Below are 17,451 nucleotides of genomic sequence, written 5' to 3'. Positions count from 1 at the left end.
GCTGGGGCGCCCCCGCCCTGCCTGGCACCTGCGCTGATATCGATCGCGGGGCAGGACCGACTGCGGGGGCCGGGGTCACAGCGGGCGCGGCTCTGGGGCCGCGGTGGGTGACGCGTGTGTCCGTGTTTACATTTAGCTGACGTGGAGCCCACGCCCCGGCCCTGTGCCCCTCCCCGGTGTGTACGTGTGTGAGTGGCAGTGGGGTCCGTGGCCGGCCCCGTCCGCGGGCCTGCCGTGTGCACACGGAGGGGGTGCTGGTCCTGGTACCCCGCCCCGCGCGCTCCGCTCAGCTGCCCACAGCCTGTCCCCCGGAAACGAGCAGTGGCCGTCCGTCCAGCACACTCCCATCCGCACCCCCCGCGGTCGTCGCCGCACAGTTGTTTTCTTCACAAATTCACGCTCCGCCCTCCAGCCTCCGCCCTGGGATTGGTGACTCGTTTGTCAGGCTTCTTGGAGGCGCCTCCGTGCACCTTGTCCTCAGGTGGTCTATGGATGTCTTTCAGAAAATGGTTATTTTATATGATTTGTCATGGAATTTGTTCTAATAAATCATTCTTCTGTCACGTGGCAACATGCCGGCGTTTGTCGCCTTGGCCTCATTTCTCCAGTGGTGGTGTTTGGTGCGGGGAGGGGGCTCCCTGCCACCCCCGGGTGCTCAGCCCAGGGGTCTCCCTTCCTGGGCTGGAAAATCCCATTTGACCCCCAAGACCGGCACGGTGCGATGCAGACATGCTGCCACCAGGGGGAGACCTAGGCAAGAAAGCAAAGCAGGGAACTTTCCGGAGGTTTGCTCCACAAAGAGAGAAAAGTTATTTTATTCAAGCCGGTCAGTGATGCAGGGTCCAAGAGCGCCCTGTAAAATAGGCCATCCCGTGTGCACGCAGCGCAGGAGGGGCGCTGGCGCTGTGTGCTGGGGCCCAGCTGCTCCCAACTCCTTCTCCCTTTTTATGGCTTCAGAGGGGTCTGAGGCCTCACCCGCTCTGGGGTGACATCACACCACCCAGTGCCTCCAGCCCAGGGGCGATACCGTCCCCCACCTCCTGCTACAGGGAGGACCCAGAAGCAAGAGGGACAGGCAGCAGGAGCAAGCGGCCCACCCCGGAGCCGCTCGCAGGTCACTTGTACCCAAGCAGCTCCCCTCGCCTGCCCTGTCCTTGCACACATCGTAAACCCCAGAGTCAGCTGTCAGTTCTTGTTGTTTTCTTTTTTTTGCGGTACGCGGGCCTCTCACTGCTGTGGCCTCTCCCGTTGCGGAGCACAGGCTCTGGACGCGCAGGCTCAGCGGCCGTGGCTCACGGGCCCAGCCGCTCCGCGGCATGTGGGATCTTCCCGGACCGGGGCACGAACCCGCGTCCCCTGCATCGGCAGGCGGACTCTCGACCACTGCGCCACCAGGGAGGCCCTGGGCTGTCAGTTTTAAAGTCCATTTGCCTTTCCCTGCATGTACCTTTGGTATTCTACTTTGCCTCCTGGATTTCCATGTTTCCTTCCTTGATCATTTTCCGAAAGACCTCCACTGAGTTTGTTTTTAGTGGAGGTTTGCTGTGATGAGATGAACGCCAACGATCATACTCAGCTGGATTTGGCCCAAGGCTGTAGTTTGATGACCTCTGGCCCAGGCCACAGGTCCACCCAAGCTGGGAGTGCTACGCAAATCTGGGACACCTGTAGGGGCTACACTCTCTGTGTCAGGATAGAAAGGCAAAAATCCACCTGTCTTCGAACTTTTTAAAAAAAATTTATTTAATTTATTTATTGTTTTTGGCTGCATTGGGTGTTCGTTGCTGCGCGCGGGCTTTTTCTAGTTGCGGAGAGCGGGGGCTACTCTTCATTGCGGTGCACAGGCTTCTCACTGTGGTGGCTTCTCTTGTGGCAGAGCACAGGTTCTAGGCACGTGGGCTTCAGTAGTTGCAGCACGCGGGCTCAGTAGTTGTGGCTTGTGGGCTCTAGGAGCGCGGGCTTCAGTAGTTGTGGTGCACGGGCTTAGTTGCCCCGCAGCATATGGGATCTTCCGAGACCAGGGCTCGAACCTGTGTCCCCTGCATTGGCAGGCGGGTTCTTAACCACTGCACCACCAGGGAAGTAAGTCCCTGCCTTCAAACTTGAAGAAACCTGTCTGTCTCTGCTCCAGCTTTGGATGGAAAAAAAAAAAAACCCAACAAAAACCCCCCAAAACTCTCTTGTGTAAAGGATACCGAACAGAAAGCCTTAGGCCCTGCCTGGTGTACGTGGAAGATAGTGGGACATGGGTTAGACACACGTAAGTGAAGGAGAAACGCAGCGCCCCGTCCTGTAGGGCCCCACAGACTTGCACAGAGGCAAGCTCGGCGGGTACTGATGGGCCGGCTGCGCTAGGAAAAGAGGTCAGGGAGGGTGTCAGCCACACTTTACTATCTGTAAGTTGATGCTTTATCACCCACCTGAGGGCCTGTTAGCCATCGCTAAGCACATGAAGACTCGCCTGGGGTACCTGGAGTCCTCACAGCCTCAAGCTATACGCCCGGCACACTCCCAGCAGCTTCTGGGGTGGGGTGCCCTTCAAACATAACCGGCCCATCCTCAGCCTGCCTGCCCTGCCTCACCCCCCCTTCCCGCAGAAACCGCAACGAAGGCACTTCCTCCCGGTTCGCCCCCTGCCTTGCGACCGGCCCAGCACTGCCCTGGGTGCCCTGTGGGGCAAGCTGTCCTCTCCCCGTGGAGCTGGAGCATAGGTGCAAACTACCAGGTATAAAGTGAGTAAGTTACAAAAATGTGATGTACAGCACAGGGAATTACATTATAATAACTTTATATGGAGTGTGATCTATATAGATGCGGAATCACTGTGTTGCACACCTAAAATTAATACAACATTGTAAGTCAGCTACACCTCAGCGGAAAAAAAACCAGGGAGACAGACCAGATCCCTGAAGATCTCTATGCCGTCAGTGGGGGACGGAGCAGATGCCATCTGGGAGCTCCCACCGCAAGGCCTCCTGGCTGGGTAAAGACTCGTATTAAGAGTTTCTGGGTCCAGGACTCAATGTCAGCTTGTTCTTTCATTAATCCAACTTGGAACCGTTGCGCCAGCATCTTCCAAACCTACAGAAAGAAAGAAGAGCCGTGAACGCCACCCACATGTGTCTCTTCTCAGTTTCCTTTGTGTCACGTGGGCCTGGGGCTCAAATTTATGTATACAGCCCCAGATGGGTGAAGAACCTCCAGGATGAGTGATGTACACAGAGTGGTTCTGGGTTGGTCGCCATCCCGGGTTCCCACAAAAGCAAATGCAAATCACGTCTGGAGAAAGGCCTCTTCAGCCCAGGACCCTCCACGGCCCCACAGTACGTCTAGCCCAGGATGAATTCCTGGTCAAAGGTCATAAAACACACCATGAGCGACACTAGAATGAAATAACAAATAAAATTGTATTGGAACTTCCCTGGCAGTCCAGTGGTTAAGACTCCGTGCTTCCAATGCAGGGGTCATGGGTCTGATCCCTGGTAGGGGAACTAAGATCCCACATGCCGTGCAGATTGGCCAAAAAAAACCCAAAAAAGGATTAGAAAAGAGCAAAAGAATATAAACTATAGCCAGAGCTGGAAAGGCATCACACTGAGAAAGATAATGACTCAGAAGAAAGCTTTGTAAAAAGCTCAATAAGAGAATTAAATAACGGGTTAGACGCAGCTAAAATAAGAATAAGTCAGCGGGGACTTCCCTGGTGGCGCAGGGGTTAAGAATCCACCTGCCAATGCAGAGGACACGGGTTCAAGTCCTGGTCCAGGAAGATCCCACATGCCACGGAACAGCTAAGCCTGTGCACCACAATTACTGAGCTCGCGTGCCACAACTACTGAAGCCCGTGTGCCTACAGCCCATGCTCCGCAACAAGAGAAGCCACCGCAATGAGAAGCCCGCGCACCACAACGAAGAGTAGCCCCCACTCACCGCAACTAGAGAAAGCCCGCCTGCATCAACGAAGACCCAACACAGCCAAATATAAATAAATAAACTTATAAGAAAAGAAAAGAATAAGTCAGTGATGAGAAAGACGAGAGGAAGTTATCCAAATGCAATGCACAGGAACGTGGAAGTAGAAGCTATGAGATGGGTTGATGGCAGAGAGGACTGAGTGACAAAGTGGAACATATCTACTTGGTGTTCCTGACAAGGGAAAGGGAAGAGCAGGGGAGAGGACGTATTCACAGAAAGAACAGAGAGGAATTTTCCAGAACTGGGAAAGACATGTGCTGTGGGTTGAATTGTGTCCACCAAAACGATGTTAAAGTCCTAACACCCAGGACCTGCGAATGTGACCTTATTTGGAAATGGGGTCTTTACAGATGATCAAATTAAGATGAGGTCACTGTGATGGACCCTAATCCAACATGACTGGTGTCCTTAGAAAAAGGGAAATGTGGACACAGAAACAGATGTGTACAGAGGGAAGATGACGTGAAGACACAGGGGAAACGCCATAGACAGGCCAGGGAACCCCAGGGGCCACCAGAAATTAGGGGAGAGCCTGGACCAGACTCTCCCTCCTGGCCTCAGAAGGAACCAACCCTGCCGACACATTGATTTGGGTCTCCTAGACTTCAGAACTGGGAGACAGTGAATTTCTGCTGTTTAAGCTGCCCAGTCTGTGATACTTTGCTACCACAGCCCTAGCAAACTAATACAACATGTATCCACGGCTACAGGAAGCATAATGTATGCCAGGACAAAAGGAAGAAAAGGAAACTACACCTAGTTACATCATGGTAACAGACATCGACAACGAGAATCCGCTAAACACAAGCAGAGCAAAGGAGTCCTTGCAAAGGAGTGACAGCAGGTCTCCCAACGATGATGGAACCCGAAAGACTTTGGGGTTCCAGACAAAATGACTGTCAGTTAAGAATTCTGTACCTAGAAAAGTCCTTTCAGTAATGAAGGAGAATTAGAGACATTTTCATGTTACTAAAAACTGAGCATTTGTCAACACGCTCCCAGTTCATGGAAAATAATGGGCAACTGAGAATTTTATCCCCAGCTGAACGATTAGTCAAGTCTGTCGACGAAAATTCAAGGAACTATCAAGTTAAGAAGAAAAAAGCGAACTTCATTCAAGCCAACTGAGGATTCTCACTGGGGAAGCAGATCCTCAGAAGCTCTGAGGACGGTCCTGCTTGCTAGGAGTGGAAGACACAGTCACGCACATTTTCGAGACAAAGGATCCTACGTCAGAATGACATGCGGCGTTTTCCATAAAGGTCACCAAGGAGGCACAGCCCAGGGAAGCACGTACAAAGTGGGCAGCGGGTCACCGTGACCCTACAGAGCTGGGAAGGAACGCTATTCTTTAAGAAGTTGCACTGCCAGCGTCAGAAAAAAGGAAAAATCAATCTCTACAGGGGGGCAGGCAGGCCCACCTGTGAGGACCTCTGGCTAAGGTGTGACGCAGATGCACCTGGCACACTAGGGAGGGAGGAGGCCCAAACAAACACAGAGAGAGAACTTTACGTTTAATTTTTTCTTGTCCTGCCTTAAAATATAAATTTTATATAAAGTCCATTCTAAAAGATTATTTCAGGAAGAAGGACGGTGATCACAGAGGGAAGCTCTGAAATAAAAGAAGGAATGATGAGTAGATAAATCCATAAAAGTAAGTAATTCTTAAACACACCCTGAGTGGATAAAATAATTATAAGATGCAAAATTTGTTGGGGGGGGTTCTTTTTGTTTTGTTTTGTTTTGTTTGGCTGTGCCGCACGGCTTGTGGGATCTCAGTTCCCTGACCATGGATGGAACCCGGGCCATGGCAGTGAAAGCCCAGAATCCTAACCAGTAGGCCACCAGGGAACTCCCTTTGGGGTTTTAAAATAATAATAATAATAGTATTACAAGCTGGAATTTAGAAAAAAAATGACAACAGCAGAATATAAGGAGGAGATCACTGGAGTTGAAGTATTCAGACGTCCTCACATAGTTCAGGAAGAGGGAACGATGTTTCCTATGTATATATCTTCTCATGTCTGTGGGGCGAAATGTTAAAGCTAAGCTGAGTCGTGTGGAAACACACCACCTCCTAACACCGGTGGATCAGCACAACCAAAGCGTAGTTACTGCTGATGCGAAGTCTGCTGCCGATCGAGCCCGAGGAGCTCTCCCATCGGGGCTGCACGGTCAGAGCCCCGAACAGACAGGAGGGAAGAGTGGTGCTTCCTACACCCGGGATTAAAGGCTTCAGAAGAGAACTGACGTAACGCCCTTTCACTCACAAGGCATCAGTCAGGACCTGTTTGGTGACCTGCCGGACCACAGGGTGGCCAGAGCAAAGAGTCCTCCCCTGCGTCTGTGTGAGTTTCCATCACAAAGCATCATCCTCCAAAGCCTAGAATGAAGGGAACAGGAGAAAATGGAATAAGAAAAACAATCCAGAGGGCTTCCCTGGTGGTGCAGTGGTTGAGAGTCCACCTGCCGATGCAGGGGACACGGGTTCGAGCCCTGGTCTGGGAGGATCCCACATGCCGCGGAGCAACTAAGCCCGTGCGCCACAACTACTGAGCCTGCGCTCTAGAGCCCGCGAGCCACAACTACTGAGCCCACGCGCCACAACGACTGAAGCCCGTGTGCCGAGAGCCTGTGCTCCACAATGAAGAGTAGGCCCCTGCTTGCCACAACTAGGGAAAGCCCGTGTGTAGCAACAAAGGCACAACGCAGCCAGAAATTTAAAAATAAATAAATTTATATTTTTAAAAAAAAGGAAGGAATGTAGAGAGCAGCCGAAGGGAGGAAAAGAAAACCAAATCCAAAACAAAAGCAAAGAGAAGGGCTTTTCTAAAGGCCGCTGTCTGCGGGGGCGGGGGGCAGGGGGCATGGGGTGGGCAGGCGGTGAAAGGGTCCTGTATTCAGAGAGTCCTGGTCGGCGGGGTGGTGGCGGGATGGGGCAGGCGGGGGCAGAAATCCTTGCTGGGGACCCAGGCTGAGCACCAGCGAACTATAGCCAGGCCTGCCTTTGCAGGCAGCCCAGGAAGCCACCGACCTGCGTTCTCCCGGATGGGGGTCCTAGCTGCCTCCATTTCCCAACCTCCCTTGCAGCTAGATGCAGCCATGTGACTAAGTTCTGAATCATGAGACATAAATGGAAGTGCCCTGTGGGACCTCCAGGATGGTTCCTCTGGGATATCCCTTATGCTCTGCTAGGAACATGAGGTGATGGCTGAGCTCCAGCAGCAATTATGGGGCCATGAGGCTGCCAGTCAACCCTAGGGACTGGGAGCTGAGAGCTGGAGGGGCCTGGCTCCAGATGGCTGTGGAGCCAACACCATCCCTAGGCTGCCAGCCCCAGAATCTGGTCAGTGTGATGGACAAAAACAACGTTCAAGCCCTGGTCCCTCAGTTAAGTGTCTCGGCACCAAAACTAACTCAGATGTATAAGCCTGTGACTTGGGGTTGGGGGGTGGGGAGGGATTTTCTCTGGATGTGAACGTTTTCAGCCCCACCCCCTGGCTGGCCCACCCACCTCCAGATGTCTGTCAAGGGCGTGGAGGGAGGTACTCAGGAAGAAAAGCAAGTGGCCAGAAGGGGAAGCAGCAGGCTGCAGAGAGGAGGCAGGTGGGACCTGATCGGGCGCTCGCTGGCGAGCTGAGGGCCTGCGTCTGTGGCAAAGCCAAGATGAACGCCAAGGCAGGACCCCCGGAGGTAAGTGCCGGTGAGGCCAGAGGGGAGAGCCAGGCCAAAGGTCCTGAGACGGGGACTTTGGTCCACTGCCCCCTGGCCCCGTGCTGCCAGCAGCCCTGGGCCCAAAGGGTCATCAAGTCTCCAGCTAGGCCTGCAGTGCACCCATTCCTCTGCCAGTCTGTGCAGCCAGGACCACCAGGGCCTCGGGGTCTCCTAGAGAGCTCAGAGCAGGCCCTCCCTCTGCCCCAGCCTGGGCTGGGCAGCTGTGCCACATGCCCTGCGCGGCAGGAAGTCCCACCCCTTCACCCATGCCTGCAGGGTCCCACAGCTGCCCAGCACAGGGCTGGGGGGAGCTCAGAGCTGTCCCATGGGAGTCTCCAGCCCGTCACGGCCCTGAGATGCCAGCGCTAGTGGGTCATCCTCTCCCAACAGCCAGCCCCACCCCTGGACACGCAGGGTCCCCAGGGCTGCAGCTGCCCAGAGCCTCCTTGGACGGCTGACCTCCCCAGGCCCCGTTGGTTCCCAAGGGGATGGGTGGCCCGGCAGGTGCCTCGGCCGTGCTCCGAGTCCCCGATGGGGGCCGTGGGGGCAGGGCTGCTGCGCCCCAACCTTCCTGTCTGCCTGGGGCCCCGGGCGGTGCAGCAGAGGCGCATCTGTCCAAGGATGCCCTGGGGCCCCGCCCAGGACCACACCCCAATTGCCTCTCCTGAGGGTCAGTGAAGGGGCCTGGGGCCTGTTCACTGTGAAGGCCTGATGCGGCCCCCAGCCCTCCCCAGGCAGGCAGGGGAGGGGCAGGCCCCCGAGCGCTCCTCTGCGGCGTGCGGGTGGGGAAGCACCCTGACTCCCCTCTATGGGGGCTCCTGGCAGGGAGGGGCGCCGGGCTCGGGACTCTGCCTGAGTCCCCCTCTCTCACTCTGCTTTCTGGGGCCCCGCCTCCCAGTAATGGTTCTGGCTCAGGGCAGACGCAGCCCCCCAGGCCCAGCTCCTATGGCCGCCCCTTCCCCACACTGCGGCGGGCCAGCGTGTCCTGTGGAAGGACACCTGCTCCCTGGGCCCCAGCGCATGGCCAAGCTGCACTCATGCAGGCAGCACAGCCCAGGCCCCGGGCCGAGGGACCACTTCCCCATCAAGGCCAGGAGGGAGGGCTGCACCCACCCCTCGCGGATGCCTCGGAGGTTGGCTGGCCGGGTGGGGCGGGGCGGGGGGGTCCCTGTCGCTGCGCATGGGCCCCTCTCTGCCCTTCGGGGGGGCCGCGCTGAGCTCGGGAGCGTCCCACCCGTGGTGGCGTTTGAGGCTGCTTTGGGGAGGGGCCCAACCCCAGCCGGGGCCCAGCCGGCCTGGCTTCCAGCTCCTCGTGGGAGTGACCACTCTGAGGGGACAAGACGCGTCCTCCATCCCCAGCGGGCTGCAGAGTCCTGCTGCACCGGGAGAGCCCTGCTGGCAGCATCAAGGCGTCCCGACTCAGCCCCCAGCCCCGTGAACAGCAACACTCTCTCTGTGACGGGTCTCCCCAGCCAGGACAAGGGCTGCTGCCTGGCGCCCAGGAGGGGCTGCAAGGGGCCAGGACGGGGGCGCCCAGCCCGGGAAGGGAAGCAGCTATTTACCGGCCAGCCTTGAGAGGGCCGGGCTGGAAAGCAGAAGTGGCATCAGACTCGTTGAGGTTGTAACTGAAACAAGGAACTGAGATTCAGACACACACATGCCCGCCGAGAGGGGGTCCGAGAGGGAGAGCAGCGGGTCACGTGTGTCCCGGGAACAGACCGGGGCGCACACACACACGCACGCACACATGCACGCGCACTAGTGATGGGCACGGCACTCGCCAGCTTCAGGCCAGGCTGTGCTGAGGGCGTGACCGTGGGCAGGAGTGGGTGGCTGTAGGGTCCCCACGAGGTGGTGGCCCCTGTGCCCAGCTGCCCAGACACTGTGGAGCCACTGCAGCCGGGCCTGGAGCTGTGGGTGATGCCAGGTCGCCCCAAGCAGGTGTGGATGCCTATGCAGACCACATTGGTGGCCCCCGCGTGGCCCCGATCCACGCCAGCCCGCAGCCCACGGGACAGGGAGGCACGCCCCGTGGGACTTGGGGGCCTGAGGGAGAGGCTCAGCAGCCTCACAGGACCCCTGGACAGAACTAGCCACGGGGGAAGCGGGCACCCTGACTGGAGGGCTGCCCGGCACCTGCCACGTGCCCTGTCTCGGGGGACCTAGGAAGATGGCCAGTGACCATGCGGCCCCGGGCTGCGCCCCGGCGGTGGGCTCGGGCCTGCGTGGCCCCGTCCTCGCCAGCCCCGCCCAGCGGCAGCAGAGACGGTCTGTCTCAGCGCTGGAGAGGCCATCAGGCCCACCCGGAAGAGCACGGCCACGCCCCGGGGACCCCGTGGTGACGCCCTCCTCCGGTTGCAGGTGCGGGGGGCTCTGGCCCTGCTGTGTCTGAGCGCGGTGACCCTCACCTACGTGCTGTGGCAAGTGCTCTCTCCCTCCACCTGGGGCCACGTGCACCCCGAGGAAGGGCCCACCACGTCTCGGGGCCTTGGCTCCAGCTTGGCCTGGGCACCCCTGGGAGGGGAGGCCCGGCGGCATCAGCAGAACGACTCCTGCCGGTGAGTGAGCCTGTGAGGTCTGCAGGGTGGCCACTGCCTGCCTTCCCCCTGGGGCTCCCCAGCGGGATGAGCATCGCCCTCTGCCACCTCCTGTTGGAAGAGGCAGGTTCCGGGGAGGGTGGGCTGTGAGGCAGGGGGAGTGGTCGGGGGAGGGGGAGAAGCCGGGAACTGTATGGGCCGGAGTGGGGGCGGGGGCGGGGACGACTTGGGGCGCTCTTTGCAGCAAACGCAGGCTGCCACCCAGAGACTCCGACAAGGCCGCTAGCCCCGGTCCTACCTGGGGTGGAGTCGCAGCCCCCGCCCCTCCCGCCCCGCTGGGGGGTCCTGGAATCCCAGCACACCCCCAGCATACCCCCAACCCCCACTGGCCCAGCCCTCCCTTCTGGGTCAGCCTGGGCGTCTCCAAGGGCCTCCACAGCTGCAGGAGCCCAGACCCAACACCTCTGCCGAGCTCCGCAAGCGGCAGCCCTGAGCAGACAGCACCTGGGCTTGGGGTGGGCCTGGGCCCCAACTTCCCTGCTCTCAGGGCCCCCACTCAGGCCCCTCCCTGGGGTGCTCCTGGGTGTCAGGCCTGCCCTGCCCAGTCTGGCCTGCAGCGCCCTCCCTGCACCCTCAGCCTGGACGGGATGGAACAGGTGATGTGAGGCTGGCTGGTGGCTCCTGCGCTCACACCTGCCACCTCCCTCCGCAGGCTTGTCCTCGTGGAAAGCATCCCCCAGGACCTGCCGCCTGCACCAGGCAGCCCGTCTGCCCAGCCCCTGGCCCAGGCCTGGCTGCAGCTGCTGGACGCCGCCCGGGAGAGTGTCCACGTGGCCTCCTTCTACTGGTCCCTCACGGGGCCCGACACTGGGGTCAATGACTCTTCTTCCCGGCTGGTGCGCCACCCCTCCCCTGACTCGGAGGCTGCGGGCTGTCCAGGGGCCAGGCACACAGCAAGCCCGGCGGGCAGCACATCTGTGGGCGGTCAGAGGCGGCCTCCTGGGGAAGTCTGGGCCCTTTCTGGTGGGATGGGGGTGGCCTCTCACCGCTGGCCTGCTCTTTCAGGGAGAGGCCCTTCTGCAGAAGCTGCAGCAGCTGCTGGACAGAAACGTTTCCCTGGCTGTGGCCACCAGCACCCCGACACTGGTCCAGAACTCCACCGACCTGCAGGTCCTGGTGGCCCGAGGTAGGTTCCTGCCGTCCTGGGCCTGGGGACAGGCGAGAGCAGTGGGGCCGCCCGGTAGGGGGAGGCCGGGAGCCCAGCGCCGCAAGCGCCTTCAAGTGGGCTTCCCCGGGGGCTGGTTCCAGGGAGCCGGACGTGTCATTTCCCAGGGGGCAGAGCACAGGGTGGTCTCCGGGCCTTGCTGAGCCCAGCCGCTTCAACCTGTGGGTGGTGGCTTGGCTGGGAGCCAGAGGCAGCAGGGACAATCCTCACAGAGCCGGGCTGCCTGGAGGGACCGAGGCTGGTCAATGCCTCAGTTTTCCCAACTGTAAAATGGGAATAACAGCATCAACTGAGTAGGACTGCTGTGAGGAGAAAGGAATCCACCCAACTGCAAAGAAAGAGCTGAGAATCTGGCTCAGCACGAAGTGGGTTCACCGCACCGTCCTGCACCCTCGTCAGGTGCCCAGGTGCGACACGTGCCCATGGGAAGGCTCACCGGTGGCGTTTTGCACTCCAAGTTCTGGGTCGTGGATGGGCGGCACGTCTATGTGGGCAGCGCCAACATGGACTGGCGATCGCTGACACAGGTGAGTCCCTGAGCCCCGAGAGGGGAGACCCCATGTTCCCATGTGGGCAGCCACCCTGGGGGAAGTGGCCATGTCTGTAACATCGCTGTGGTAGAAGCACCCGCAGACGGGTTACGGGATTCTAACGGCACTGAGCTCCTGCTGCGGGAGGTCATTTAACCGCCCGGGAAGATGCTCGCGGCACCTTATCCGGGAACCCATGCAGACAAAGCGCGACCCCTTCTAGGAAAAGCGATGCTCTGGCCGTGAGTCCAAACGGCGACAGCAGCTGTCGCTTAGCAGTGGAGAGGGATTTTGTTTTCTTTCTTCTCTGTGCATTTATGCGTTTTCTATTGTCTTTTGGTAATAAACACGTATTGCCCTTGGAATACAATGTTGAGGAGAACAGGGACCCGCAGGGCACCCCACCCCATGGCTTCCCCCGCGCACCCCACCCCATCGTCCCCCCAGCGCAGTCCACCCCATGGCTCCCCCCGCGCACCCCACCCCACGGCTCCCCCAGAGCACCCCACCCCACGGCCCCTCCAGCGCACCCCACCCCACGGCTCCCCCAGCGCAGCCCACCCCACGGCCCCCCCAGCGCACCCCACCCCACGGCCCCCCCCAGCGCACCCCACCCCACGGCCCCCCAGCGCACCCCACCCCACGGCCCCCCCCGCGCACCCCACCCCACGGCTCCCCCCACGCACCCCACCCCACGGCCCCCCCGCGCACCCCACCCCACGCCCCCCCCCCCGCGCACCACCTACTACGGGTTCTCGCGGGCGATGGCTGCACCTGCCCGGCACCCCCGGCCCAGGGGGTCCACACGGCCCCAGGGCCCTCCCGCAGCGCTGCCCCGGTGCCTGCAGGTGAAGGAGCTCGGGGCCATCATCTACAACTGCAGCCGCCTGGCCCAGGACCTGGAGAAGACCTTCCGGACCTACTGGGTGCTGGGGGTGCCGAAGGCTGTCCTCCCCAGACCCTGGCCGCGGAACTTCTCCTCCCACATCAACCGCTTCCAGCCCCTCCGGGACTACTTTGATGGGGTGCCCACCACTGCCTACTTCTCGGTAAGAGTGGTCGGGGGGCCGACTGGAGCCCCTGCTCTCCTGGCTGGCCAGAGGCACAGGGAGCCCCGCCCACCCTGGGCCTGCCCTGCAGACAGCCCAGAGTCTGCTAGGTCCTCGGGGCCACGGCTCCGGGACCCGGCGCCATGGATGGCGGAGGGGCAGGCCCCTCCCAGGAGAGGACGCGGTCATCGTCATCCACGGGAGACAGGCCACCTGAGTGCTTGTGGGGGTCGTCCTGTGGCCCTGGGGGCCCAGAGCACACTGTTGGATGGGGTCTGACTCAGGACCTGGGGGGGCGGGGAGGACCCGTGCATCAGGGAATTCTGTCACTCTGGGGGGAGGAGAGGGGGACTGAGGGGCGGGCGGTCATGCCCACCAGCCACGGCCCCCCCTCAGGGTACATGGCAGCTACCCCAGTGCTGGGCTACAGTGGAGACCCTGCCTCGGAGGCAGGGACGCTTCCCCAGATGTGGGGACCCAGGCTGAGCCGCGCAGGGGGCTTCCTCCGGAGTCAGGCCAGCCCGGGGCCCCTGTTTAGACCCGACGTCTTGTCTTCCTCCTGGTTCCCAGTGCTGGAGGGTGGGTGCACCGCGGCATCACGGGTCCAGGAACCCAGTGGCTCAGAACCGGGTGGGCAGTGCCCTCAGGGACCTCTCTGCCCACACAGGCATCGCCGCCCGCACTCTGCCCCAGCGGCCGCACCTGGGACCTGGACGCGCTGCTGGCGGTGATAGGGGGCGCCCGGGAGTTCATCTATGCCTCAGTGATGGAGTATTTCCCCACGACACGCTTCAGCCACCCCGCCAGGTAGGCCAGGAGGGAGCCGGGTGGCCCCGGACAGGGGAGGCCCCTCTGCCTGTGGGCAGCTCCTGGCCTGTCTCCTCGCCCACCAGGACCCCTGCCCACTCGGGGTGTGTGCGCAGGGCCCGGTTGACCTGAGGACCCTGACCCTCCCCCTCACCCCTCCCCAGGTACTGGCCGGTGCTGGACACGGCGCTGCGGGTGGCGGCCGTCAGCAGGGGCGTGCGCGTGCGCCTGCTGGTCAGCTGCTGGCTCAACACGGACCCCAGCATGTTCCCCTACCTGCGGTCCCTGCACGCCCTCAGCAACCCCGCAGCCAACGTGTTCGTGGACGTGGTGAGGACCCACCCCCTGGCCGGGCCGGGAAGTAGCCTCCCTGTTGGCTGACACACCCTCTCTGTTCCCCCAAGAAAGTCTTCATTGTGCCCGTGAGGAACCACTCCAACATCCCCTTCAGCAGGGTGAACCACAGCAAGTTCATGGTCACGGAGAAGGCGGCCTACATAGGTGAGCAGGGGGGAGGGCTGCGGGCAGCGGCTCAGGACCCCTGAGTCCTCGTGGGCTGCCGAGCGAGCGGACACCAGCAGAGGGCACACAGGCCTGCGGTGGCCAGGCCGGGTGCTGAAGAGGGCGCTGTTCTTCTGTCCAGCGTGGACCCTGGGCGGGGACCTGCTAAAGGGTTCAGGCCCTCCCCCATGGAGGCAGGTGGGGACTCCTGGCACCGAGCCCCCCGAGCACTGAGAGACTGCAGGGCTGGAGTCGGACCACGGCAGGGTGGCCGCTGGGGCCATCGGGCTGGGCCAGACAGCAGAGGACCCCCCGTGCGGCCCAGTAACCCAGCGTCTCCGCCCACAGGCACTTCCAACTGGTCCGAAGATTACTTCAGCAGCACCTCGGGTGTGGGCCTGGTGGTCAGCCAGAGGGCCTCCAGCGCCCAGCCAGGGGCGGCCACCGTGCAGGGGCAGCTGCGGCAACTGTTTGAGCGAGACTGGAGCTCCCGCTACGCTGTAGGCCTGGACGGACAGGCCCAGGGCCAGGACTGTGTTTGGCAGGGCTGACGTCCAGTTCTTTCTGGCTGCGGAGCCCCACTGCTCCCGACCAGGCCTCCCTGCCTGGCCCCCAGTCTGGACCCCGAGCAGCTCCATCCGCACAAGCCCTGGTCAGGGGCAGGACTGCCCAATGCAGGGCAGGCGCAAACTGTTTGCTCTCCAAATCTAGCCCCTCTTAAACCCCCACCTCCTCCACGGAGCCCTCCAGGATGCCCTCCCTGGCTCCCACAGAGCCGCAATTCCTGCCCACACACGCAGCCTTTACAATACTGTGTGCCTTCCTGTTTCTTCTGTGAGTCCTGGGTCAGGCTGCGTCCCACCTTCTCAGCCCCAGGCTGGAGTTCAGCCTCTACCCACCTGGGAGGCGCCTGTGTCCACGAGGCCACATTGAGGCGGGGCTGGGCTTCCGCCATGCTAGCCCCTGACTCTCCCCAGCGTCCAGCCTCCCGCCCACAGGAACCCAGGGACAGAGCAGGGGGCGGGGCTGGCGCCTGGGGTGGGCCCAGGCCTGATGGGGGCGGGGCTGGCGCCTGGGGCGGGCCCAGGCCTGATGGGGGCGGGGCTGGCGCCTGGGGCGGGCCCAGGCCTGATGGGGGCGGGGCTGGCACCTGGGGCGGGCCCAGGCCTGATGGGGGCGGGGCTGGCGCCTGGGGTGGTGGGCCCAGGCCTGTAGAGGGCAAGCTGCTCGTGGCACCCAGTCCTGGTGTGTAAGGGGCCAGGAACCGGGCGGTAGAGTTGTGGAGTGGAGAGGACCTGGGTTTGAGCTGGGGGGAGGGTGACGCCAGCCGGGATGGGGTTTGGGTGCAGCCCCATTGGAGCTCACCCTCTCCTGGGCCTCGCCCAGCACCTGCCCTGCAGAGGCAGGAGCTGAATCCTGGTCTGACAACTCTGTTCTGGCCCTTCTGCTAGGAATGCTGGGTCAGAAGCCTGTCTCGGCCCTGGCCTCGCCACCTTCTGGTTTCTGACCTCGGCTTCAGAGCCCACCTGCCCTCGCAGAGGCCCCCAGTGCACCCGAGGCTAGAGTTGGGGGCTGGCTCAATGTCCAGGAGACCCTGGCCGCTGAGGGAGCTGAGCGAGCGGACCCCAGGCCCACCCCGGGCCGCTGCTCCCTAGTTCCCGCGTCATCTCGGCCCCAGGGAGGCCTGACTGGGTCCTCGTCTGCGAGGAAGATCCCCAAACCCAGCCCGTCTCCCTGCCCAGACCCGCGGGGATGTGGAGAGAGCGCCATGGCTCCGCGCGGCCTGAGACGCGCCCAGGGCCCCTGGGTGCTGGTCTGTGCGTGAGCTCCCCTGGCGGCACGCCACTCCCACCGCTAGCGTGCTGCAGGCCAGCGCCCCAGGAGCAGCAGACCCCAGGCCCGCTGCTCCCTAGGCTGATGGGCCGTGGTCCAGGAGGGCTCTGTGCGCCAGGCTGTGGCGGGGCAACAGGGTGAAAGGCCACAGCCAGCGCAAGCCCCCTTCACACACGGTGGGTCTGGTGGCCACACCTCAGCGGCAGCCTCAGAGGCCTCCAAGGCAGACCCCCGTCACAGGAGGCCCGGGGATGAGGCGCAAGAGGCCCGGGGACCCCTTCTGGGGTGTGGGAGACAGACCCTGCCTCCTGGGGCCCTGGAACCCAGGCCCTTGTGTGACCCCTCCCTCGAGGGAGGGCACCGGCTGCCTCGCCTGCGACAGGTAGAACGCGCAGAGGCAGTTATGTCACGTGAGGTGGCAACAGCATCTTGCCGGGGCTGAGCCTTGCTGTGAGGAAGGAGACGCCCGTGAGCCGTCCTGTGGAGAGGCCCGCAGGGCAGCCTCCAGCCTCCAGCCTCCCGCCAGCAAGAAACAGGGCCCTCAGCCACCCAACCTGCACCCCGCAGCCTCGTGGGTGTGGGAGGTGGCTCCTTCCCCAGCTGAGTCTGGGGGCGAGGCGGCCTGGCCAGTGCCTCGACGGCGGCCTCGTAGGACCCGGCTGAGCTGCGCTGGGGCTCCTGGCGCAGAGTCGGGGGGTCGCAGGTGTGTGTTGTTTCAAGGCACTCGCTTGTGGCGATGCTGCCACACAGGGCAGGTGGCTCACAGTCACACGGAACAGAGGCCACACGGAAGGTGGAAGGGCCCGTGCTGTCAGTGGCTCCCCACAGGCTGATAGCCGCCTGCTCAAGGCTACGATATCTCACGCCTTGACTCTGGGCTCAGAGAGGAACGAAACCCACGGAGCCAGGCAGACCCCACCGCAGTGTTCCCAGGGGGCTGTGCGCCCCACGTCGGTCTGACGGGCAGGGCGAGGCTGGGGCTGGGAGAGGCTCCTGCAGCCTCCTTGACTGCGGGACCCAGTCCCCACTGAGCTTTCCCTCCCCCGCCCCACCGTCCAAAGGGTTCTACATCCCCTACCTTGGGGGACCTTCCCAGCCGGCCACGGGAGATGGGACTTCCCATGGTGGCCAGGGGGAAGGACCCAGCCTCCCAGGCTCTCTCAGGGCAGCATGGGGAGGGGGTTGGGGGGAGTAGCCTCGGGGGCAGCAGGATGCCCTCTGGGCCCAGCGTCCCCCCAACCCGCCCCCGCCCAGCCCTGCTCTTTTTCCTGTAGCCGCAG

The 17,451-nt window shown here is 61.9% G+C and overlaps 1 protein-coding gene across 1 annotated transcript; it reads left to right on the top strand.

Annotated features, from left to right (window-relative positions):
• Window positions 1–7,495: 7,495 nt before the first annotated feature.
• PLD4 (phospholipase D family member 4) lies at window positions 7,496–14,889 on the top strand (the record flags this gene model as incomplete). Its single annotated transcript, XM_082863996.1, is given in 11 exon segments — window positions 7,496–7,592; window positions 7,595–7,668; window positions 10,051–10,247; window positions 10,939–11,122; window positions 11,292–11,412; window positions 11,851–11,978; window positions 12,830–13,030; window positions 13,698–13,837; window positions 14,002–14,167; window positions 14,242–14,338; window positions 14,687–14,889. Coding segments are annotated over 11 exon segments (1,608 nt in total).
• Between the last annotated feature and the right edge of the window lie 2,562 nt (window positions 14,890–17,451).

Source organism: Leucopleurus acutus (assembly GCF_964270905.1).
Source record: "Leucopleurus acutus genome assembly, chromosome: 1".
Taxonomy (NCBI): Eukaryota; Metazoa; Chordata; class Mammalia; order Artiodactyla; family Delphinidae; genus Leucopleurus; species Leucopleurus acutus.
Note: the sequence above shows the minus strand (reverse complement) of the source record. Positions and strands in the feature narration are given on the sequence as shown.